Raw genomic sequence first — 25,743 nt, 5'->3', positions numbered from 1 at the left:
CTGGTCAATTCTCATTCATCCCTATTTTTCATTGGAATATTTACCTACAAAGTCAGATTTTGACCTTTGATGCAGATTTGGGAGGCAAGAAATCCTACATATCATTTTCTAAGGTTATCTGGTTACCTTCGTCTTTAGATTCTACCCTATGCAGTGCAATGCGACTCTTGCCTTGAGCACAGGAGCCAGTTCTGTGTGTGCTTGAGCATCCCCAATATTGAGCAAAGTTCTTGATTGTGTCTGGGGAAGAGAATTTCCATTGGGTTTATCACCCCTAATGATTTTGAAAAATTGGCTCCCACAGCAGGGACAGTCCCTCAGAGGCAGGCACAGCAACAGAAGAGAGCAAAGGGCCATTTTTTCCACTGGATACTGATGGGGAATTGACTGACACACTAATTGTGATTGACACCTAGTGGGCTGTGAGGTGAATGCAATGGAAATAACTTATCAAGAGCTGTGCAACCTACTCTGACTTTCTGTTTCTGGCACTGAACACCCAAGGGCATATGGGATAAACCACTGAAGTCTGTCTGCAGTGCAGTTCCAAGTGCTGTCACATGAGGACTATGTATGATGGCTTCTTAATTATACAACATAGCTTGCATGGTCCATAAAGCCATCTATGGTGATAACTCTGCAGGACTAAGCACAGACATCACTGTTATATGCTCCTTTCTCACTGCCAGACCTCATCAGCAGTTCAAACTAGCCTTCAACCCTCTCCCCCCTCACACGTTTGTCGGAAGCTGCATGAATCCACTTTCACGTACTAGAGACCCAAGATATGGAACGACCCCCTCCTTCACCTGTGACAAACATGCACGTACTATATCTTCAGGAAAATGTTAAAGATTCACCCTCTCTCCTCAAACTCATAACAAACTCAGCACTCTACCCACCTTTCATTCAATGTTCATGTCCTCTGATCGAGAATCTTATTGTAAACTGCATTGAATCCTAGCCGAAACTTGCAAAATAGAAGAAAACTGTATGGTATGGTATGGTTAATGAGGACAGCATAAGAAGAAAGGGCATGGATGATGGCTCCCCAGTGAGAGTTTGGGAAGTAAGAAAGGTTCTGTATTAAACTGTAGACCAGGATCACAGGTAGGATGTAAATTCCTAAGTGCTAATTTTAGTATCCTTGTTTTAAGAGATTTTAAGAGCATGGACATAAATGTCATATAAAACTTGCACATGAAAAGGTTTGATACAAGGTTCACTGGGCATGGACACTAGCATGAAGCACTTATGTGTGTGTAAGGCAGCCTCTGTGAAAAGCGTTCATACCACATAACAGACACATGACTACAAGTGTAAGAATAAAAGTCCTACAACAGATCACACCCATGATGTTTTTAGCATTTAATTAGCAAAAAGAACATAAATCCTCATTTTCTGATCATAAAAATAATATTGGCCACGCCCACGACTTGTAAGTGACTCTCTCTCCAGTAAATCTGAAAGAAAAAGTGCAAATATATACAGAAAACAGCCTTCCAGGATAAGCTCTTTCACTCCATTTTTTGTGTTCATAGTTTTTTCTTTTTTTTTTGTACATTAAAATTTCTACAGCAACAAATAATTTAACATTTTTTAAAATTCCTATGACAGTGAAATAACTTAAGGCACAAAAGTCCCCAATTTTCATTCTTTTTTCCACTGAATATTCAGGTAACACTAAAAAAAAAACCCCAAAACAAAACACTTTTTAAAAATCTTTTGTACAGGTAGAGAGAAAAATTCTTTCCAGTGGGCCTATGTGTGTGCATGTCTGGTCCGTCAGTGTGTGCTAGAGTGTGGTGTAAGCACGTGCACATGAATACGCATGTGTGTGTAGGTGCGAGTTGGCCTTTTGAAAAATGATCATTACCTAGAAATGTGAAAACACTATTGCAAATTACCACAAAAGGTAAGATTTATATTTTTATTTCACTATTTTATTCCTTTTTATTTTGGCATTTTACTGTCCTCCCCTAACCACCTTTGATATTTTGTATCCTGTTATCCGCCCAACTCCCCTCTCCCGTGACTGCCAGCAAGCACACTGGTTTGGACAAATTCCTGGAGGAAAAGTCCATAGTCTGTTATTAAGACATGAGGGAAGCCACTGCTTGCCCTGGATCAGTAGCATGGAATGTTGCTACTCTTTGGGTTTTGGCCAGGTCCTAGTGACCTGGATTGGCCACCTTGAGAACGGGCTACTGGGCTTGATGGACCATTGGTCTGACCCAGTAAGGCTATTCTTATGTTCTCATTTCTGGCTCAGACCACCCCTTCTACCACAGCATATGCTACAAAATGCTGGGAGGATGCCAGTTGCCCCCTCTTGTAGCCAACTGGTTGTATCGTACCAGAGAACCACATGTTGTAGTGATTTACTGGCAAAGGCAAACACACATTCTGAGCTTACAGACCCATTTCCACTCTTCAGGAACAAAGCCAAACTTGGGAGAGAGACAGAGGCTAAGCTGGGAGTCATGAACACCAAATACACATATACAGACAGGGCCTCAGTTTTACATGGTTCTCATTACTAGTTGGGACACCTCAAATGCCATGATCAGGGGTGGTCCCCATGGTGGGATTACTAATACATCCTACCATCTGGATAGGAGTTGTACAAAAGCAGAAAAACCAGTTCACTTTAATCCCCAAGTCAGTTTCCCCCCCAAAAAAAACAAAACAATTTAAAAAAGCTGCTCGAATATATATATAGATATAGATATTAGATATAAAAAGTCATTATTTACAGTACATAAGAGCAACTTTTGGGGGAATACAAACAGCCTATTTTGCAACTCCAAGGCTGGCCCCTTGGTCTCCCCCCCCCTGCTTTGTCTTTACAAATAAATACAGCAATAAATAAAATAGGCATGGAATAAATAAAGCTGGGCAGAAGAGGGGAGCCTGGTGTTATTGCCATCTTTACATAGCATGGGGGAACGGGTGCTGTACCGTTATCCCAGCTGCTGTATTATAGCACACAGAAACCTTGTGAGTGTGTCAGCACATACACACACACGCAAAGGACAGGACAAGTATGGCTGAGGGAACAAGAGAGCACAAGTGTGCATGTCTGTTCGGGAACAGGGTTTCATCACCAGATTTAATGATTCCATGACCAGGAGAGTGGGAAAAAAAAAAAAAAAAAAGATCGAAAGCTTAGGGGACTGGGGAGTTCCTGCTGCTTCTCTCCATCTGAGAATGAATGGGACCAGGAAGAGTTAAAGGCACAAAAAACACAAACTAAATTATTCCTTCTATACTAGTGTTTGCTCGGTCCACAGGGCAGAGTGATCAGAAGGGGAGAGGATGGAGGCAGGTGGACATGTGACAGTCTCATAAGTGATCATGATCAGTGTGAGAGGGGAATTGGCCCACTAACCTGCCCAGTTCTCCTTTATCAGTCTGGGTAAATGAACATGCAAGTTCCCATACTTAAGTTTCCCCGGTGTTTCTACCAGTCTCATCATACTACTGCCTTCTCTCTATGTGTCTAAAGCATGTTAATCCAGGACCTAGGGCTCTTCCAATGTCATGACACCACATTTTGCAATAATCCAGACTGACATCAAAACCATTGAGACTGTCTGACACATCTGGCCAGTGCCATGGTAGAGGGAAGGATGGGGATGAGCCCAGGTATTATGACAGTTTCAAGTAAAAGTGATCCTTGAACCTGAACATATTAGAAGAGCCTATTGAGGTCTTGCTGACAGCTGATTCAGGAGCCAGGGTGAACTTTCTGATTCCTGGCCACCTGAATTAAGTAACGAGCCATGTCGGAGGGAGGGGATGAACAGGAGTTAAAAAGCCAGGACCATCTCATCTGAGGATATCAAAGGGATCAAGATTTCATAAATAAATAAATTAAAACACACACAATTTAAAAATCCTTTGATCTTAGAGTTAAAAAAAGTTTAAAAATCCTTTGATCTTAAGAGTAAAAAAAGTTTAAAAAAAAGGCTGCCTCCCTGCGCAGTAAACACACACAATGAAATTAGATTTAATCAGAGAATGGTTTTTCCTTTAGTCTCTTTGCAAGCCACTGCCTCTCTGGCTGTGGAATGGAAGTCAGAGAGAGGGGGAATTCCAAACTCCTTCTCCCTCAACTTATGTGAACAAGTAATGGAGGCAGTTCAAAGGTCGTGTTAACCCCCTTCTTGTACTCTGCCAGTTCTGTTCCTTGACATGGTCTCTCCCTCCATCGTTATCAGCATGAAATTTCTCCTTGCCATAGTGATGGTAGGGAAGGAATGAAGTCTGGCTTCGGATGGACTCATCAGTAGGGAGAGGTAAGGGTGGCCTCTGTTGGCACCTCAAGGCTAGATTCAACTGTTGCTTGATATCAGGTTGATGACTTGCTCCAGTTTCTGGTGCAGTTTATGCTTCCGACAATAAGGGTCACGGTCTAGTGCAGTGAGGATCTGTTCAAGAGAGCAAAATGAAGGTAAGGGTGGGGAAGGAGGAGAAGGACAAAACAGTTAGATCTTAAAAGAGCTAGGAAGACTGAAATCCAAACACAAGAAACATTGGCTTAAAAATCCAAGAACACGTATCCAAGAAAATGGGTATAGAGCAGGGGTGGGCAATGAGGGCCGCAATCCAATCGGGTTTTCAGGATTTTCCCAATGAATATGCATGAGATCTATTTGCATGCACTGCCTCCCATTGTATGCAAATGGATCTCATGCATATTCATTGGGGAATTCCTAAAAACCTGACTGGATTGCGGCCCTTGTTGCCCACCCCTGGTAAAGGGCAAGAATGGATACCATGTAGGCATCTGCCAAGCAACCTTCCCTCTAAGCAGTTGTGATCTGTGCCAAGAGTCCTCTGCTGGCATTTTTGTCGATGGAGGAAGGTGCAACGTCATCAGTTTTCAGCCACGAGGGATAGACAGATCGCTTGAGATCTGTCTGTCTCTTGCAATTAAAAGCACAATATCTTTGCACCTCCCCTCACTGGTAGGAACACTAGTACAAGACTCCCACACAGCTCAAAGTTGCTTTGTGGGAACAATGGTGCCGAGAGAAACTCTCAGAGCTGATCTATACTTTGTGAATTTTTATCTGAAGGAGCTACTGGCACGCTGACAAAAGGAAGGCATGCGAATAACAAAATGGTCACCTTGAGGAGACACTATGTTCATTCAAAGCCATGTATAAGGATAAATCAAAAAGTAAAGGCAAAATACATTTAATGACTTTAATAATAGAAGTAACTGTGAGCAACTGAACATATTACTTTTTCACATAGTCCCCATGTAAGACGACACATTTGTTGCAGAAAATAAATTTTTCGGCTGCTCCCAAAGCCAGGTGAACACATTCTTTATCATGCTTTGTCTTTTGCTCTCCGTGTCGCAGTGATGCACCCATGTCTCGGCGCCGGTGACAATTTTCTCGGATCTTCTTCACACTGTCTGAGCAACTGGGCTGCAACCTCCACACGCTGTTGCTTGTGCAGATCGGTAAGCTGTTTGGGAACCCATTGTGCAGGCTTTCCTGTATCCCAAGTCATCATGCATTATGGCAAATGCAGATCCATAGCTGATATCCAAATTTGCAGCCAATTGAGACACCGCTATCCATCGGCCTTCTCTAATCAAGGGATCTGCCTGTCAACGTGCTCTTGTGTGCACGATGTTGATGAGCGACCAGAACGACGTTCATCAGTTACATCTGTTCTTCCCGCTTTAAACCTTTTCACCCACTCATAAACCTTTCGTTGATTCCCATGGTGCTATTGTCCAGACTGAGTCAATATCCGATGGTGAATTTCCACAGGTTTCACTCCCTCTGCCCAAAGAAAGCGCACTCCTGCACGTTGTTCTTCAATGGTGCAATCTTGCAATGGAGCGTCCATGTTTCTGACCTTGAGGCTGCCACATGACTAAAGGCCAAGCGCTGCACTGTGTGTGGACGAACTATCCAACAGGCAATGTACGAGTACATATGTTGCATTTTGCTAGCTCTGATCCAGTTATCGCGTAAATTAACAATTGCCTTTAACTTTTGATTCTCCTTGTATGACCTGAAGTCAAATAAACTAAAAAAAGGGGGGGGGGAGACAAGGAAACAGACCTTCATAATGCACTACATATCAACATACAATTTATTAGTTACTTAAAACATACAAGTGAGCAGAGTAAAAGATGACCTGGTTTCGATCACCATGACTTATCAAGGAGGAGTGGAAGCCATACTATGCCTCAGTAGAATGGTAATAGCTCAAAATGAAATCAAGCGTCTACAAATTATTCAGAATGCTTCTATCAAGCTCATATTCAAAGCTAAGAAGTTTGATCACGTAACACCCCTTCTCAATAAAGCGCACTGGCTTCCAGTTGCTCACCGGATAACATATAAACTATGTTTGCTCACATTCAAATCCCTTCTTTACAAAACTCCAGCTTTCATTTATAAGTTATTAATTCCATATACTTCCAATAGAACGTTAAGATCTACTGAACAGCACTTGCTGACGATTCCCTCTCTTAGAGTTATTAATACTAGACGGCAATTGATTTTTTCTGTTACAGCCCCCCAAAATTGGAACTCACTTCCTATTCACTTGAGGGAAGAACACAACTTAGAAAAATTCAAAAGTAAACTAAAGAGCTTTCTTTTTAAAGACGCCTTTGAAAATTAGCAATTTAGTTTTCCAACCAATTTTACTTTTTCTCTCTAATTTTATTGAAGTAATTTTTAACTTCCCTTTCCTTCTGTATCTCCCTTATATGTCTCTAACTTTTAAATAATTTGTAGTTCTTATCCCTCTCTTCCCTTATGTTCTTAGTTTTGTTACGTTTGTCTATAGTCTTGTCAGACCTGATTTTTGTTATTTATTGTATTGTTCCCCACATTTTATAATTTTATTATTATGTACATTGCTTAGAATTATGATTAAGCGATTAATCAAATCTCCATTAAACTTGAAATAAAAATGAAAGGAAGCAATGAAGAGGGAGAATGATTCACCTCTTCCCTGTATTTGTTGATGTAGAAGTAGAGTTCACTGAGTGCACTCAGTGAGTTGAACTCATTCGCATGGAGACGAGACTGTTCCACCAAATAGGCATCCATATCTTGGTCACTGATGGCAGCCATCTTGCTAACATCTCGATAGTACCTAATGGAAGGTAGAGTTAATGGTGACACATTAACAAAAACCTTAAAGATGATGGAATCCATCTTCAGCTTTTCAAAAGAAATGAGTGGTGACACCAGATTCCTGCCACAGTACTGATAATCCCATGATAAATTTGTCACAGAAAGAGCCAAAATCCAGAGTGATTAAAACTTCACTGTACTTGCAAAGTGAAAGCTATATTTTGAAGCCTCACCTCTCCACCCAGGTCTTGTAGTTGGGGATATCCTTGGCATACAGCAGCTTATTTGAGGGTGAGTCTTTTCCCAGGCGGTGCTCTGACGTGGAACAGGAGTCCATGAAGGTCTGAGCCACCACCGAAAGACAGGCATCTGTAATGCTGTTTTTGTGGATATCAAAGACGAATTGTGGGTTCTTGATCACGTTCACCCAGAAACGCAGCGGGAGGCTGAGGAGGGAAGGAGACAAAAAGGTCTGAGCTGGTTTGTAGAGCAGGAGTCCTTTCAACAACAGGGTCTTTTGACTTTTAGATCCTTACAAGTTTAGCTATGAGAGTTTATGGAAGCAGGTTGCTTAGAAATTATACAAGGACAGATAAAAAACAAATCTCAAAACCCATCCACATGGCTCCATTCTCCCTCCCTGCTGTAATACCATAGGATCCTATATGATTTCTGGCTTTTCCTCTCACCCCAAGCTCCCTACTCCACTGATATAAAGAACATGAGAGGTACAGAGGATTTTCCTCTCACCAGCCACCCCTCCCTCATTAAATATCTTCTATATTTCTCCTAGGATTTATCCCTCACTTTCGCACCACTGGGTATCCTATACTGTACCTCTCATAGCTTTATCTGGTTATTTTTGCCTTCATCACTTCCCCTGGGAAGACATTCCATTATCTATCGTCTTTTTCCATGAAGAAATATTTCCTTTAATTATTCAATCTATCCTCTTTCAACCCCACACCATATTTTCCACTAGAAAATGTTTATGCATATTTATATCTTTAAGGTATCTGAACATCTCTAACTTATCCCCCCCTTTCTCTTTTCTAGGTCTTTTTATGTCACAGGCCTGATGAGATGAAGCCTATTCTGCAACATTTTGATCCCCTTCTTTGGGCTGCTTGTAATTTGTCTACATCTTTCTATGTGAACACTACCTCAACATGAGAAACGGAGGGAGTGGTGCTGCTTTCCAGTGTGTCATTAAGAGGGGCAACTAGCACCATCCCTATGCACCCACATCAGATGAGGAGAACAAAGAACCAAAGCTGACTCAGAGGGGCAGGTGGTTCTGAACCTGATCTCTGTGGCTCCAAATTAATCTAGTTATCAAGCTATACATAATGAACTTGCATGACGCACAGCTGCACACATCAGTCTAGTTGTCAGACACAATGCACACACACGTTTCTCATGTACATTCAATTGTGGATAGCCTGGAAATTAGCCCTGCCTGGTGAACCTCCAGAATTACTGCTACAGGAGGAGACAGTTAATATGCAGGGCATGCCTTATTGGAAAATTAATGCAGTGGCTACAGAGGGCTTCACCACACTTCAGATGCCAGTTTGATAAGCCAAAAGCCATCATGGAACACAATTTACCAGTTGCTCTTCCAGGTATGTCGCACATCGGGGTCACTGATCTGCCTCCGGTCCGCTTGTTCATCAAGGAAGTCAAACATATATTTGATGGCCAGAGGTAGGGCGCTGCCCCTGTGTGCTGTGCTGAAGACAGTCTCAAAGAGATCATCTACAAACTTTTGCAGCGTCCCCTGCAGGAGAAAGAGGAGGTACAAAGATGATTGCCATTCATAAACCTCCATCAGGCTGCTCCAACCCCTTAACAGCAATAGTGGAGATAGAACTGAAAAAAAAAAATAAAATTTCATACCCTCTTTCCTTGCTTTTACATTTCACTCTTGTTGTAGTATAAAAGTAATATATGGAAATAAAACAAAACCATAAAGGAAATAAGGTAATAGCTTTTTTATTGGATTAACTTAATGCATTTTATGATTAGCTTTTCAAGGTAATCCCTTCTTCCTCAGAACAGAAAGAAGAAAATGTTGACATATATCAGTATATATAAGGGAAACATGAAAACATTCCAGTGATAGTTTCACAGGAAGAGGGAAGGGTGGGTGAGTATATAGGAGACAAAGCAGTTTAAATTTCTTTGTAGTGTGAAAGAAGGCCAAGGTCTTTGTAAAGTCCTGCCATTTTAATTTCAAAGGTCTTATGTTCTTGGATTGTCTTAAAATTTCCTTTTAGTATTCTTACCATAAAATCACTAGTGCAGTAGTCAGTTTTTCCAATGTGCTGTCCAAAAGAGATGACATCCTGGTTGGCATTACAATTTTTAATATGATATCTGTGTAAGTTGATCCTAGTTTTTAGTATCTGGTCTGTTTCACCAATGTAGAACCCTTCTTTGCACATTAGAAGATGATTATGTGAAGGATCCCTTTATGTTGAATCTAAAACCACTACTCTAAGAAGATCAATTACTAAAAGAAATATTCTCAGCTCTACCTGTGCTGGCCTTCTTTCAGCCACCTAATCTGAAATAGAAACTGGTAAAAAGCAAACTCCCCACACAAACCCACAAAGAATAGAATGGCATACATCCTTATGGTGTTGCAAACTGCAAACTGCGTGAGCACATCTCAAAGGATCCCATGGTCACTCATATGGGAAAAACACTAAACCTAAGGGGATCCTTCACATGCTTATATGTTCCAGGCAAGTCTAGAACCTGTTGGTTGTACCCGTCAACAAAACCCAGAAGTTCTGCATGCTTTGACCAGTAAGGGCACTATGTAGCCTTAAATGCTCAGTATTTCAAAAGGCAAAGCAATGGACCACCTATTTTACATTTCGCTCAAGTTCTACTAATAATACTCATCAGAACATATTGCAATTAAAAATACAAAATGTTAAACTGCTAGAGAAAAACTGTTGAGCTTGAAAAAAGTTGGTAAAAGAGTGAAAAGAGCAACATTAAAGTATACTAAAGTGTTGCAACTAGACTGCTACTGGGTTTCAATAGGATGGCACATATTACACCAGTTTTGAAGAAATTACACTGGTTACCAGTTTTATTTTGGAACGGGTACAATATAAAGTCATTTTTGTGGTCCATCAAACACCTTGATATTTTTGGCCAAATAGATCTTTACAATCTGAAAATCAAAGGTTATTAAACCCGATAGTACAGGGAAATTATGCAGACACTAGAGCGATGACTTTTTGTATTGCCGGTGTTAAGCTGTGGAACGCTCTGGTGGCCCAATTAAGATTGTGTATAAATCGGCTTCATTTTAAGAAACAGTTAAAAAACTCAGCTGTTCATTACTGCATTTTTGTGATTCATCAGTCGACATTTAAAGAGAAGAAACTATTTTATCATGAAGATTTTAAGGTTTTATCTTTTTTTTGTTGTTGTAAACCAGGGATCTCAAAGTCCCTCCTTGAGGGCTGCAATCCAGTCGGGTTTTCAGGATTTCCCCAGTGAATATGCATTGAAAGCAGTGCATGCACATAGATCTCATGCATATTCATTACGGAAATCCTGAAAACCCAACTGGATTGCGGCCCTCAAGGAGGGACTTTGAGACCCCTGGTGTAAACTGTTTAGTCTTTTTGAATGGTATAGAAAAGTTTTAATTAAATAAATAACTACTGATAATATAATAAGGAGGGCATTTGGACTGGTCTAATGGGTCTAAAGGAAAGAAAATTAGCAGGTAACACCTAGTATTTCCTTCCTTAACATCTTCACCAGACCTGTGGGAAGTATCACCGGATTTGTAGAACTCCAGAATCTCTGCTCAGTTAATTTCTGTTCCAAACGCAGCATAAAGTTGTGCTGCTACCTAGAGTCAAAAATGCTTTGCAAATGTAAGAAGGAATGATTATATCACCAATCTGCAGTTGAAAAATCAGAAGTATCACTCAGAACTCTGCCCAAGGGGTTGAGATACCTCTGGTAGAAAGTTTTCAAATTTTAGGAGATCACTTCTTTTTGAAATTAAATATATATGTTGATGAAATGTTAACTCAGCTACTAAGCAATGATAGTTTAGAAGTTGGTTCAAGTATCTGAAATTTGCAGAGAAAAAAAATTTATCTGTTCAAACTTGGAAACTGGTAGTCAAATCCACATTTTTCAGACTATGATAAATTCACTCAGTTTCAAAATAGCTAGAATCCAAATCTCTTAACATATTAATCCATTCATTGGTCATTTCTAGAGTTGATTACTGTAATGCCTTGTTCACAGGAATTCCCCTTAAAGAAATTAGACACTTGCAACTTATCCAAAACACCTCTATCAGACTCATATGGAAAGCAAAGAAATTTGACCATGTTTCACCACTTCTCAAAAAATCTCATTGGCTCCCGGTGCCTCATCAAACAACCTACAAGATATGTCTACTAAGCCTTAAATCGATACTTTATAAATCTCCTTCCTTTATCAAAGGAGTCGTAATACCTTATGCCCCCACTCGATCACTTAGATCTAATGATCAACATTGCAGGTTGTTCCCTCTCTCAGTTGCAAGGCTGTTAGAAAGTGTTCCAGCCACATGGTTTCAATTTTGAAGTAATAGGAATATATTCCAATTCTTCAGATTATTCTGGAAACAGTTTCATTGCCCCTCGATCTAGAACAAGGGTGTCAAAGTCCCTCCTCGAGGGCCGCAATCCAGTCGGGTTTTCAGGATTTCCCCAATGAATATGCTTGAGATCTATTTGCATGCACTGCTTTTATTGTATGCTAATAGATCTCATACATATTCATTGGGGAAATCCTGAAAATCCGACTGGATTGCGGTCCTCGAGGAGGGACTTTTGACACCCCTGATCTAGAAGGATAGCATAGAACGGAAGGCTGTCTCTAGGATGGGGGCACAATGGTTGTAGGCAAGAGATGGCTGCCTGTACATCCCTGAGAGGAGTGAAGTCCCAGGGGATCCTTGTAACATCAGAGACGCAGGCTCTTTAGTTGCCTGATGTACCTATTGCTCCAAAAGGACTGGTGGTGCAACTACAAACCAGAATCATTGGTAATAGCTTTAGCTGCTCAGCTTGTACCTTCTTCACACTTTCTGCAACCTATTTTAACTTTATGAGAATTGTTCTTGTCTCAGAACTTTAAGGTTTTGGTTCCTCCAAGATAATCATTTGGGGTTCCAGATCTTCCATGAAGAGCATTTTGCTTTCAAAGGAAGTCTACTATGTAAAACAAATGCTGGGAGAGGAAACCACAGTCCCCTTTTCTAAGCCATAAAAGAGGAATGGCCAAAGCTATTAGCCCACCTCCTACAGAAGTTGCAAGAAATCAGGGGCCATATAGCACATCCTGATGCTCAGAATGTGCCGATTCCTTTATCCAAGAGTATTGTGCCTGGGTTCTGCTGGATCCAGCACACCCAAGCATTAGAACATTAGCGCTACACTCTGTCACTTAAGACAGCAAGAGGCTTTCTGAGAAAGAAAACAAGAGCGGAGGGTACATAAGCTAAAGAGAAAACAGCCCTCGACTGCAATAGCAGCAACAACCCTGAAAGACTAAACAGAAAAAGAGGCCTGCCTACTCACCGTATCGACTAAGAGACCGTGTGAAGGTGAATGAGTTGGTAAGAGCTAGCAGTGAGAAAAAGTCTGCTTCCAGAAGAATTCCAGCTAGGAATACTACTAACCCCTGGCATACAGGCCTCTTTTTTTCTCCTGGAATGGTAATCTCTATGAAGACCACTGGAACTTAGTTATCCCTCTTAGGCAGATTAGCTATTCCCCACTTAATTGGAGAAGCTTACTGCACTTAAATTAGATTCTGAATGATTTGATAAAAAGGGAAGGTGTTGCTGGCTCTCAGATCTTCACCATGATGTGTTCCTTCACTGAGGTAAGGCCCAGGGAGAAAAAAAAAATCATCACGCTCAAGGACTCCAGAGCCTAGGAATTAATCAAAGGAAACTCTACTCTCCATAAGAGTAAGACTAGTGAAGGGTCAGTTCTTATGGATACTGGGTGCACATACTGCTTTGGTAAGGAACCAAATCTAGTTGCTAGAGACTGCACAGACTGCAAATTTTGACCAAGAAACATTCAGGTACCCCTTCTGAAATGTATCCCAAGGACCTCTTCAGGTGCACAACCTGCAGCTGTGGCCTAAATGCAGTTCGGAACACTGCTCCACCAGCAAAAGAAACTGGCTACATCGCACGCTCCCCTGGGCCAGGCAAAAGAAAATGCAGCCCCTGCTGCTCACGATGCTAGTGGAAGACCTCACTTGGTTTTGTTTTATTTTATTTAGAACCCGCTTTTCTCAAAGCGGCTCACATACATAATAAAAAAAAACACATAAAATACATATAAAACTTGCAACCTTACACCAAGAAAATCTGATTCAGTCAAGGCTACCGTCTTGACTTTACATCTAAAGGTTAGAAACTCCAGCTGATGGAAAAAAATTGGTGTTTGGAGGATAAGGGAAGAACGCAAGGTTCCTCTCAATTATCCCCTTACACTGATGCCTGCATCCTGAAGTATGCCTCAAAAATTACATCAGGCACGTGGGCTGAGCTGGTAGAAAGACCAGTGTCTGTCCTAACATTCTGAAATAAGCACTGTTGCCAGTCTGAACATTTGGCCTTTTACAAACTCTCTCATGACTATCTAAGCAAGGACATCATCCCTCCTCATGGTTAGAGATGTGTACTGTACACCCACCTTTTCCTGCTAATCATTAGTACAATCTGTAATAAAATCTGTAGAATTCTTCTGATGTCTTATCGTGAGGGAGCAACCTCCCATAACCCCTTTCAGAGTTAAAAAAGAAAACAGAGGTGAATGGAGAGGAATGGTGGGAGGAGAATAACTCGGATTCTAATTATCATCCCTGCTCCAGATCAAATTAAATTTTGCTTTATATCCTCTATTTTTGATGCACAGTTCAACTTGATAAGAAGCTGCTTCAGAAAGCAGCCCAGAAGCTGCATGGTCTACCTGTCCCCATCTACTGGAGACAGAGCACTACTGAGCAGCTAGGACTGCACAGTGTCCGTACTGGGCAAAGCACAAAAGACTTCTTTTTTTCTCCATCTTCATCAGCTATGCTATGGACACAACCCACAGGTTCTGAACTGGTCTGGTAGGATTGTTAATGAAATGAGATAATATGTAAAATAACAGGAATAAAGACAGAGGAGCAACGAAAATATGTGCATTAATCAGAGCCATATACTCAAGAACAGGGAAAATATAGGTGAAATGGACCATCTTCCGTGGAATTAAATGAAGGAATTCTCTGGATCTGAGAATGGATTCTGGCTAGCTATCCAAGAATACTTTAATTTACTTATTAAACACCTTATATATCCAAATTCCATCAGATAATTAAAATTCTAACTGCGGATTAGGTCTCTACCTGGACAGTGGAGCACTATGGACCCGCAGATGTAAAGTCCAGGAGAGGGAGTTGGCCTGAGCTTACCTTGGTGGCCAATAGCCGAGTTAGATAGATTTCAGACACCATCTTGCTGCCTCTGTCACCCTCCTTGTGGTCATTGTGGTCATGGTTCTTTACCAGATGCCATAGCTTGGTGCCAGTCTCCTGGTCAGGTGTAATCATGGGAGCCCGTGATCGCAGGCTATCTGGGCTGCTGGAGGTCCGCAAGAGGCTTTCTGAGAAAGAAAACAAGAGTGGAGGGTACATAAGTTAAAAGAGAAAACAGCCCTTGCTGCAATAGCAGCAACAACCCTAAAAGACTTATAGAAAAGAAGCTTGCCTACTCACCGTATCGACTAAGAGACCGTGTGAAGGTGAACGAGTTGGCAATGTTGTAGGCCGAGATCTGCTTAGGTACCAGAGCAACTGTGGAGCCATCCGTCATCTGCAGAATTAGGGAGAAAAGGGTTATTGGGAGTTTTTCTCGTATTGGGAGTACATTGAGGGATGCTGCACAGCAGCAGAGGAATGAGAGAAGGGTCACCTGGTAATGTGCCAGCGTGTTGAGCCGCTTCCAATCGCTTTCAATTTTGGTGGTGACATCCTCATCCTGCAGGATGACCCGCGCCACCCGACCTTGCCGCCACTCTGCTCAAGATTAAAAACAAAATAAGATAAAAATGAAGATGGAGGGTAGATGAACTGAGTAGGGCCTCCTGCCTTTGTAAGTGGCCACCTGCCCATATGATTCTCCTACATCCACAAACAGCTCTGATGATATTTTATTTGGTTTTAAATCAGGAAACCCTTGCTGCCTGGCCCCTCTCAGCCAATGAGCGCAGGATGTCTCACAATTCTCTCAGCCCCTGCCTTCTTCCCCTATGTGAATGCCTCAAATGAGGGTTGGGCAAAGCACTACCTCACTGCACTAGCCCTGATACGCACTGCATCAGGAAACAACTCCTCAACATCTAAGGAAAAAGAAGGAGGGTTCAAATAAAAGCTACTCTCGCTTATTCATTATTTGAAATATTAACTTAAATGCATCTGCTTTTCCTTTGCAAAAGTTGTAAACTTGATGAATAATATGGGGGGGGGGGGTTCCGAGACTGGTGTGAGTAGTTTGGAGAAGGGGGTATAGGTGATTTAAGGTGGGGGGAGGGGTAGCAAGGGTTTAGTTTTACTTAAACTTTTCCTTCTAATTGGGGAAAACTCAAAAATGAAAATTACAGTTCTATATATTTTTGTTACAGTGATAAGGATGGAGGATGTATGCCTGTTTTCTTATATTATTCTGAATTGCAGTTCTGTGCAACTTGCATTATTTGTTATCTGTTTCTTTTTCTGGTTGTAAGACTTTCATAGATTAAAAAAAATCCCCACGCCTGCCTTTTTCAGATTACTAACTGCCTCTTTTACAAAGCCGCGCCAGTGACTGCTGCGCGGCAATGGCCCCGAAGCCCTTTAAATCTCTATGGGCTTCGAGGCCATTAGCACAGCACAGCACAGCTGCTAGTGCGGCTTCGTAAAAGAGGCCCTAAGCTACAAGAGTGTGTGGTTACAATTGTGGGAGGAAGGGAGTGTGCGAACATGGTTGATATTTCACCTTTCCTAGTACAAGGAATGGTATGGGAAGAGAGTAAGTAGGGGCAGAAGAGAGGTGACTGCTGTAGACAATAACTGGATTTTGGATTTGATTAGCATTATCCTATACCTTTGCTCTTTTCTTACAGATCCTTTTCCTAAGCTCCATAAGCACAAACGTGTGCTTCCGCAGCAAAAAAAAAAAAAAAAAAAAGCCCTACCATGGGGTGCGCTCAGGCGTCTCTTGGTAATTTTGGGATCGGCGTGTGCTATCCATGCATTAAAAAGTAAAATATTTAATATTTATTAATACTATAATGTATATGAATGTGTTAATAATTTTGATATATTGTAGATGGAATTTCTGTAGAGGAAGGGAGGGGATGGGAGGGTTTTCTATCCTAATATTAATTCTTTAGATATTAGATGTAGTATATAATATTCAAGATACTAGTCGTTAAGCCCGTTACATTAACGGGTGCTAGAATAAATTTGTCTGTCTGTCTGTGTTTCTTTATATAGCCCGTTACATTAAGGGTTGCTATAATATATGTGTGTGTGTGTCTGTCTTTATTTCTTTCTCTCTCTCTCTCTCCTTAGCCGCTTTCTTTCTTTATGTCTTTCTTTTTCCTTGGCTGCCCATCATCACCCCTTGCCTGCTCCCCCTGTCCATTCTCCCTTCCTTTTACCTCCCCCTGTGTGCACCACTACCCCTTCACAGCTCTCCTTATGCAGCAGCAGCCCTTCTCCCTTTGTTTTACGTCCCCCCTGTCCAGCAGCACCTCTTTCCTTCTCCCCCTGTCCAACATTAGGCCTCTGTTCCTTTTTCGTCACCCCCCTGTCCATCAGCACCGCTTTCCTTCTCCCCCTATCCAGCAGTAGGCATCCCTTCCTTTTTCTCCCCCCTCCTCCTTCTTATCCCTATGATACCCTTACCTTGCTCTGCCCCTGATCGCAGGTGTATGTATAAAAGCAAAACAGTACAGTGACTGGTGAAATGACCCCCCCCCACCCCATGGTATGTTCCGCATAGATTGGCCCTAAGTATAGAGGTGATATAGTGACTGGTGAGGCAACCCCATATGGTTACTCTCTTCCCATCCTACCTCTTACTTTGTAGGCCCTCTGGATGTGTTTTAGAGCTTCCTGAGCCCCTCTGGGATTTGCCTCCATAGCAACCACCACACTGACTGGCAGGCCAAAGCCATGGAGGGAAGTGGCCAGTTCTTCACCCGTCTCCACCCACAGATCTTGCACTGATGTTACTATGGCAACATGGGCCCACTGGCAGAACTTGAGCACAGTGAAAAGAATGCTTGAGGAGAGTGGAAGAGGCCTAATAAAAGTGGTAGCACTTCCTGTATCATTGTCAAGATTGAGGCAGGCCCAGGAGTTTTTTAAGTTGAAAGCCGGCGCTGCAGCTCCTCTCTCGATCCTGGTGCAGTTCGAGAGAGGAGCCGGTACCATGCAGTGGGAGCCGGGTGAGAGCGGCGATCTGCAGTTGGGGTTTTTTTTTTTTTTGTTTTAAGTTGAAAGCCGGCGCTGCAGCTCCTCTCTCGATCCTGGTGCAGTTCGAGAGAGGAGCCGGTACCATTGCTTCCCTTCCCATCCGAACGTACCATTCGCTCCCCCCACCCTCCTTCCACACGGTCGCACTGCGGCCCTCTCGGAGTCAACGGAAGAGAGGTGAGCGGAGAGCAAATAAGAGGCGCTGGAGACATAGAACATAGAAACATAGAAGATGACGGCAGAAAAGGGCTACAGCCCATCAAGTCTGCCCACTCTGCTTACCCACCCCCTGTCTATGCCCTAATGACCCAATTTCCTTATCTTGACACTCGTAGGGATCCCACATGGGTATCCCATTTATTCTTAAAGTCTGGCACGCTGTCTGCCTCGATCACCTGCACTGGAAGCTTGTTCCAATGATCAACCACTCTCTCTGTGAAGAAATACTTTCTGGTGTCGCCATGAAATTTTCCGCCCCTGAGTTTGAGCGGGTGCCTTCTTGTGGCCGAGGGTCCCTTGAGAAAGAAAATATCATCTTCTACTTCGACACGTCCCGTGAGGTATTTAAATGTTTCGATCATGTCTCCCCTCTTCCTACGTTCCTCAAGAGTGTAGAGCTGCAATTTGTTCAGTCTCTCTTCGTACGAGAGACCCTTGAGCCCCGAGATCATCCTGGTGGCCGTCCGTTGAACCGATTCAATTCTGCGCACATCTTTACTGTAATGTGGCCTCCAGAATTGCACACAGTACTCCAGATGAGGTCTCACCATGGCCCTGTACAACGGCATTATGACTTCAGGCTTTCGGCTGATGAAACTTCTATTGATACAACCCAATATCTGCCTTGCCTTAGATGAAGCCTTCTCCACTTGATTGGCAGTTTTCATGTCTGCACTGATGATTACTCCTAAATCTCGTTCTGCTGAAGTCCTAGTTAAAGTTTCTCCGTTCAAGAAGTACGTCCTGCATGGATTTCCGCTTCCGAGGTGCATGACCTTACATTTCTTAGCATTGAAGCCTAGCTGCCAGGTTGAGGACCAACTTTCCAATGTAAGCAGGTCCTGCACCATATAATTCTGTAAACTGCATTCACTTACTATATTACATAGTTTGGCGTCATCGGCGAATAGTGTTATTTTACCTTGAAGCCCTTGAGTCAGATCCCCTATGAATATGTTGAAAAGGAGTGGACCCAGGACCGAGCCCTGCGGCACTCCACTGGTCACCTCCGATGTTTTAGAGAGGGTACCATTAACCACCACCCTCTGAAGTCTGCCACTCAGCCAATCATTGACCCATGCAGTTAGTGTCTCTCCTAACCCCATCGATTCCATCTTGCTTAGCAGCCTGCGGTGTGGGACACTGTCAAAAGCTTTCCTGAAGTCCAGGTACACGACGTCCAAAGACTCTCCCAAGTCCAACTTTCTTGTTACCCAGTCAAAGAAGCTGATGAGATTGGATTGGCAGGAACTACCCTTGGTGAATCCATGCTGACTGGGATCCCGAAGATTCCCTTCATTCAAGATCGTGTCCAATTTGCTTTTAATTAGTGTTTCCATGAGTTTGCACACTATTGATGTGAGACTCACCGGTCTATAATTCGTAGCCTCTGCCCTGCAACCCTTTTTATGCAGAGGAACGACATTAGCTAATTTCCAGTCCAGGGGAACTTTCCCCTTACTTAGGGAGAGATTGAATAGCTCAGCCAACGGTTTCGCCAGGACATCGCTCAATTCTCTGAGACAAACCTTGAAGATGGGGGTCATAGGCTTTTTCGTCCCTCCACTGCGGCGGGAGCCTGAGCTGGCATAGGCGGTTGAGGGGGGAAGGTTGTGGTCGGAGTTGCTAGGCTGCAGCGGATGTGTGAGTTGCGAGTGTGGGGTCTGCAGCGGCGCAAGGTGGAGAGCAGGCTGTGGTGACGTTGTAGGCGCGCATGCGCACTCGTTTTTCCGCGACGGGATCAGGGAACACGATTTTTTAATGCACATGCGCGGCCTATCATTTTATTATATTAGATTATAGAACATAGGTATTGACTGAAATGTTATATTTAAAAGTGTACATGAAAGTTAATCAAGTGTATATATACAAATTCGAATTATTTCATCTGATACACTTGTTGTAATATGTAAAAATGAATAAAGAATTAAAAAAAAAAAAAAAAAGTTAAATTTGATTTATTAATTTTTTTTTTTTAGTGCTGGGTCTGGGAGTAGGCAAATTAGCATGTGGCCATTAATGCTGCAAATAGAAAAAAAATCAGTCCTGTGGTAAACAGGGGCCTTAGCGCACAGGAATGGCCTGTGCTTTAAGGAGCTGCTAACACCACTTTTTACTGAAGTTTGGTAAAAGGGCCCCTTAATCTGAATTGTAACCTAGATCTCGTATTGTGTCCCTCCACGTTTCCTTCCCTTTTTATCTATTTTATGTCATATTTGTACTTGTCAACCACTAGATATCTTTTTTTGATGAATGTTATATGAAAATAAACTGTGTGCTGATTTGGAGAAGGAGGGAAAGCTGTTTCTGCTCCCAGGCGCTGTCTTTTCTCTACCTAAGTCCATGTCCTCTGCTTTGGGGCGCTGGGAGTAGGGAATTCCCTTGTAGACGGCATCCAGCAGCTTGTCCTTGGACTGGGTTACTGTGTCACAGTTGAGCACCTTCACTGGGATCTCTGTGTTATTATCGTTGTCCGGGCATACACAGTTCAAGGTCTGAGACACGGAGGGGGAGAAAAAACAAACAAACCAATCCACAATGAGAAAAAGTGAGAGGCATAGAGCCATAGTAAAATCATACTACATTAAGTAATGGTTTCAAGGTTTATTAAAAATGTCTTATACTGCTTAATCCAAAATTCAAAGCGGTGTACAATAAAATCCATTATCAGCATACAATAGCAGAAAACAGAAGATTAAAAACAAAACAAATTACTGGGGATTGGTTAGTAAAAACAAAAACAGATACACCAGGCAAACAGAAGTAAAACAAGAGGGAAAAGGGAAGAACTACAATAAGTAAGAAAAGAACAAACAAGGAAAGAACAATGAGAGGGTTGACCTGAAGAACAACAGTGAGATTATTGCCCTTACGAGGGCAGTTATATATCAAAAGCGTCTAAGAATAGGGAAGTCTTCAACTTTATCTTAAAAGGTCCTATGGAAATTCAGAAATTTTGTGTAATAATAAGATATTTAAATTAACGGGGGGTCCATTGACAAATTTTGTTAATAATGATTAGCTGGATTATCCTATTAGATTTGCACATCCAGGGAGGGGGGTATTATATTTTATTGTATTAATTGTCCAAATAAAAGAGTTTGGATTCTTGAACAGGGTGGGAGGTGGAGAAATGTTTTGTAGTATTTCTTTGAACGATTGTAAGTGCTGTCTTGAAGTCAATTGTATATAATTCAATGCACTGTTGTTCTTATGGAAAATTAATAAAGATTTATTTAAAAAAAAAGGTCCTACAGAAGTTTCTTCCCTTATGTAATTAGGAATGGAATTCCAAAGGGGAGGTGCTGTCACTGAAAAATTATTGGATCTAAAAAGTGTTAATATACTTTAAGGATGGAATGTTAAGGAGATTTGGGGCTGCAGAACGGAGAGACCTGGATGGGCAAAAAAAAAAAGACAAAAGTACACCATTCAGTCTGCTCAGTTATTCCTCTCCACACTGCCAAAAGATGCACATAAGAACTGCCATCACCGGATCAGACCCTGGGTCCATCAAGTCCGGTGATCCACTCATGCGGAGGCCCAGCCAGGTGCGACCTGGCGAAAACTTAGTCATCGGTATCCTGCTATTTGCCTTCCGAGGAGATGTGCATCTAACTTGCCCTTAAATCCTAGAATGGTGGGTTCCGCAGCAATCTCCACCGGGAGAGCGTTCCAGGTGTCCACCACCCGCAGAACTTCCTGGCATTTGTTCTGGGCTTGTCCCCCCTCAGCTTCAGTCCATGACCTCTTGTCCTAGTCACATTTGACATCGTAAATAACTTTTTGTCCTGCTCTATCTTGTCGATTCCTTTTATTATTTTAAAAGTCTCAATCATATCCCAACTACTAGCATTACTACTTTAAGATCTCTCTCCCTGTCCGGGACAATTACTGCAGTGTTCTTCAGCTGTTGTGTACTCTCACGGGCAGAGCAGCCTTCAACATCTTCCATTTGCCCCTGCTACTCTTTCCTTCCCAAGTTCAACTACAAGGTTTGTAATAATTCCAGCGGATACCCATGATACCAGCATGGCCATTATCTGAATATCTGATCTCCTAGGTCACCTATCTGGCCTTTGCCAGGCACTGTGGAGTAGCAGCACCTGGAGTGGTGGCACTCCCCCCCACCCCACTCGCACCCTCCCTTCCCACTCTTTAAATCTTCCCCAGCGCGGGCAGCTTCTCTGGTCTGCTGTTTGTGCAGGCATTAGCTTTCCTTCTGATGTCACCTCCTGGCTCCGTGACCTGGAAGTGATTTCAGAGGGAGCCAGGCCAGCATAAGCAGCAAGCCACAATGACGAAGATTTAAAGAGGTACCGGGGGGGCAGAGAGGTGCTGGCGCCCAGGGCGGTCCGCCCACCCCTTTACTACGCCACTGGCCAGGCAGACCCTGCTACATGAATACCAGAATTTCTGCTAAGACTTGTGATTACAAAAACTTGCAGCCTGCCAAATGGACCAGATGCCGGCTAATTCTATCACTACATCCTACCAGACAAATCCGCCCACATAGCTAGGTTTCTGCTAGAAACTTTAACAAATTAGTCGCTTTGCCTTTTGTTCAGGCCATTCCAATACACAGACAGAGCAGATGAGTGCCTGGAATTATAGTACCCAGGATTCCAGTTCTGACTCATTTATTTCCTCTGGTCAGTAATTTATTGCATGTCTCACTCAATGCCTACCCTTTCCATCAGCATCTTTTACACTGTGCTGACATTTGTTTCTTCATTTTTATATTCTCATCAGTTTATATATATCCATCTATTTATAGCCACTGTTTAGGGATTTCATGCCAAATCTTTAGCCAGTAGGATTAAAGCTTGGTATAAAACTTTAGGCAAAAATTTCTAAATCTATGGTAGAACTCTTATTAAAGAGATGGTAAAATCTAAGGTGATTTCTAAAAACTGATCATTAAATACTTCACAGGCATTCATACAAAGTACAACTTAGGACAATTTCATGTCATTATGGATATATTCTAATGCTTGAATATTGTCACTAATAAAGACACAAGTGAAATTCACTGTTAAAAAAAAAAACACTATACAAGCTTTTTTTTCTGCATTATTCTCTCAATGAAGATATTAAGTGGCAGATTTAAACCAAACTGGAGTGGACCTCAGACAACTCTCTCTCTTATTGGGGGTGGAGAATCAGTCTTCATGAATTGATGGGCTGGGAAGCAAGAGATGCCAAGGGCACCTATGAACGGAAGAAGCATTTTTTTGGGATCCCTGCTTCAATTCCCTTTCACAAAGAATGTGTAGTCAAACTTTGAATATATTGTAATGGCATTCACTGTTGGCATAGTTATTTCTCTTCCCTCCACAATTTTAGGATCTTTTGTTTTGGGTGGGGGTTGAGGGGGGGGGGGCGGATTGGGAATTGGGTGGTCTGAGTAATAGAGCTTTGGAAAGGCTGCTGTAGGGGGTTGTATGTTGGGGTTATGGAAGGTTGGGGAGGCAGGCACATGGGGAGGATTGTTGACTTTCTTTTGTATTCCTGATGCTGTATTCTTGGAGTTCTTTGTCAGCAAGGGCCTCAATTGATTAATCACTTTGTTGCCCTAGCATTGTTTTCTTGTTCACTGCTTAATGTTTTATTTTTGTATTTGTTGTTCTTAGGGTGAAGTTAAATAAAAATTGTTGAATCTTAAAACAAACTGGAGAACATATCTTCCCTCAACATTTAATTAAACTCTGGAATTTGTTGCCAGAGAATGTGCTGAAAGCAGTTAGTTTAGCAGGGTTTAAAAAAGATTTGGATAACTTCCTAAAAGAAAAGTCCATAAGCCACTATTATGATGAATTTGGGGAAATCCACTGCTTATTCCTAGGATAAGCAGAATAAAATCTGTTTTACTCTTTGAGATCTTGCCAGGTACTTGTGACCTGGGTTGACTACTATTGCAAACAAGATACTAGGCTTGATGAACCTTTGGTCTGTCCCAATATGGCAACTCTTATGTTCTTATGATTTAAATAAAATTTGGGATATTAAATTTGCAATAAGTCTGTATTCATGCCAGCAACATCATGTAAATGAGGCCATTTCACTACCTGGTTCTTCAACTGTTATAATGTTTTTCTTCAGTGAAAATTGATTGGACTTTGCTGCTCTCTGACTGGCAATCATCTGAGCCCATATTTCATAATTTCTTCAAAACATATTCTGGCCTGGATTATCTAACTGGCGCTGCTGATCATGTGTCAATCGAGACGGTGCTGGTTAGAGAATTGAGCATCCGACAAAGGTAGGCGCAAAAATGTAGGCTAGGGTTTTCCAGGCCTACATTTCCAGTGCCTGCCTTTGATGAAAATTGCACCTCCGTAGGTGTTTTATGTCACATAACGCCACTTCCAGCATTAGCCATGCCTACACTGGTGTCAGACGCTGTAAAGTACCTACAGAGGCACGATTCCAGTGCTGTTTTTTTTAGGCACTGGTAGGTGCCTTGAATATCAGTTTAAAACGTTGTTTAAACAGCATTTTTCACTGAGCCTGGGCACCTTCTAGCACTTAAAAAACTGGCACTGTTTAGAGAATCCAGGCCTCTAAGTTTACCCTTTTTCACCTTTTTTTCTGAAAACTCTTGCACCAGTAAATGAGAACCTTGACCTTTCTTTAGATACACATTTTTTAATAAGAATCCAGATCCTTCTGGGCTGAAAACCATGGTAACTTTTTATGTTTAAAGCAAAATGGTGCCTGCGCGTTATCATTTATTTATTTGAAACAATTTTTAAGGCGGCTCACAAATTTCCATACATAATAAAATGAACATTTTAAAAGAAGACCTGCGTCAATTAGAGGAAAATACAAAGTCACAGTATCATATCATCACGTCTTCAACAAGACTGCATCCATACTAGTTATCAAGTAATTCCATTCTTCAATTTAGTACCATTTTTCAATAAAAACATTTTCAATAAAAACATAACTCAAAAGATGCTTTATATTCACTTAGAGAAGGCTTGAACAAACAGACGACGATAATCACTAGGTGGTAGTGATATCGGTGTCAGGTCAAAAGCGCGTCGGGATAAAGGCGCGCGCAGACAATTGAGCGCAGCGTGGAGGTGCGCGCCGCAGAAAATTACTCTTTTTACGGCTCCGATGGGGGGGGCTTGGGGGGGGAAACTTTACTTAATAGAGATCGCGCCACGTTGTGGGGGGTTGTAACTCCCCACATTTTACTGAAAACTTCACTTTTTCCCTGTTTTTAGGGAAAAAGTTAAGTTTACAGTAAAATGTGGAGGGTTACAACCCCCCAAACCCCCCCCAACGCCGGCGCGATCTCTATTCAGTAAACTGGGGGGGCTCCCCAACAAAAACCCCCGTCGGAGCCCCTAAAAACTGTAATTTTCTTCGGCGCACGCCTCCATCTTGCGCTCAGTTGTCGGCGCGCGCCTTTGTCTTTCGCCGAGTTGTCTATGAACCAGTGATATCATTTAGGTGAGGTACCCAGCGCGAGTGTAGGCTTATTGCTAATTTAATTAGGATAGTGTATTCCAAATCTTATTGAAATTGTTCAAGTTTTGACAGAGTTATGCAGAAAGCAAGCTTTGTATTTTGTTGAAACAGTATCGTCTACTCAATCTCCCCTTTCACTCCATAGATCCAACTTGTAAGTTTATTCACAAATCTTCTTCAGGAGAGGTTTCCATAGTGCATTTAGAGGACTAATCTTTACATTGTGTGCCAGTTTTTCCATAATATACAGCTCTCCAACTCAACCACTAGCATATAGTAGGACTTTTTCAATTAAATGCTACACTGCACTGTGCCAGCACCAAGGAATGAGAAATTAACTTTTTGATTCAATTACATTACATTA

At 42.1% G+C, this 25,743-nt stretch overlaps 1 protein-coding gene across 3 annotated transcripts in view; it reads right to left on the bottom strand.

Moving 5' to 3' along the window:
• Positions 1-1,353: 1,353 nt before the first annotated feature.
• Positions 1,354-25,743, bottom strand: part of PLXNA3 (plexin A3) — a 479,210-nt gene continuing 454,820 nt past the window's right edge. For all 3 annotated transcript variants that reach the window (XM_033922827.1, XM_033922819.1, XM_033922836.1), the window contains exons 25-32: positions 20,233-20,392; positions 15,130-15,233; positions 14,934-15,030; positions 14,631-14,821; positions 8,732-8,901; positions 7,355-7,567; positions 6,990-7,140; positions 1,354-4,433 (exon numbers count right to left, since the gene is read on the bottom strand). In XM_033922827.1, the coding sequence (XP_033778718.1) occupies positions 4,338-4,433; positions 6,990-7,140; positions 7,355-7,567; positions 8,732-8,901; positions 14,631-14,821; positions 14,934-15,030; positions 15,130-15,233; positions 20,233-20,392 (1,182 nt within the window). In that variant the 3' untranslated portion in view covers positions 1,354-4,337. The remainder of the gene's footprint in view (positions 4,434-6,989; positions 7,141-7,354; positions 7,568-8,731; positions 8,902-14,630; positions 14,822-14,933; positions 15,031-15,129; positions 15,234-20,232; positions 20,393-25,743) is intronic.

This window comes from Geotrypetes seraphini, chromosome 1, assembly GCF_902459505.1.
Source record: "Geotrypetes seraphini chromosome 1, aGeoSer1.1, whole genome shotgun sequence".
Taxonomy (NCBI): Eukaryota; Metazoa; Chordata; class Amphibia; order Gymnophiona; family Dermophiidae; genus Geotrypetes; species Geotrypetes seraphini.
This window is presented reverse-complemented; position numbering and strand designations above follow the sequence as displayed.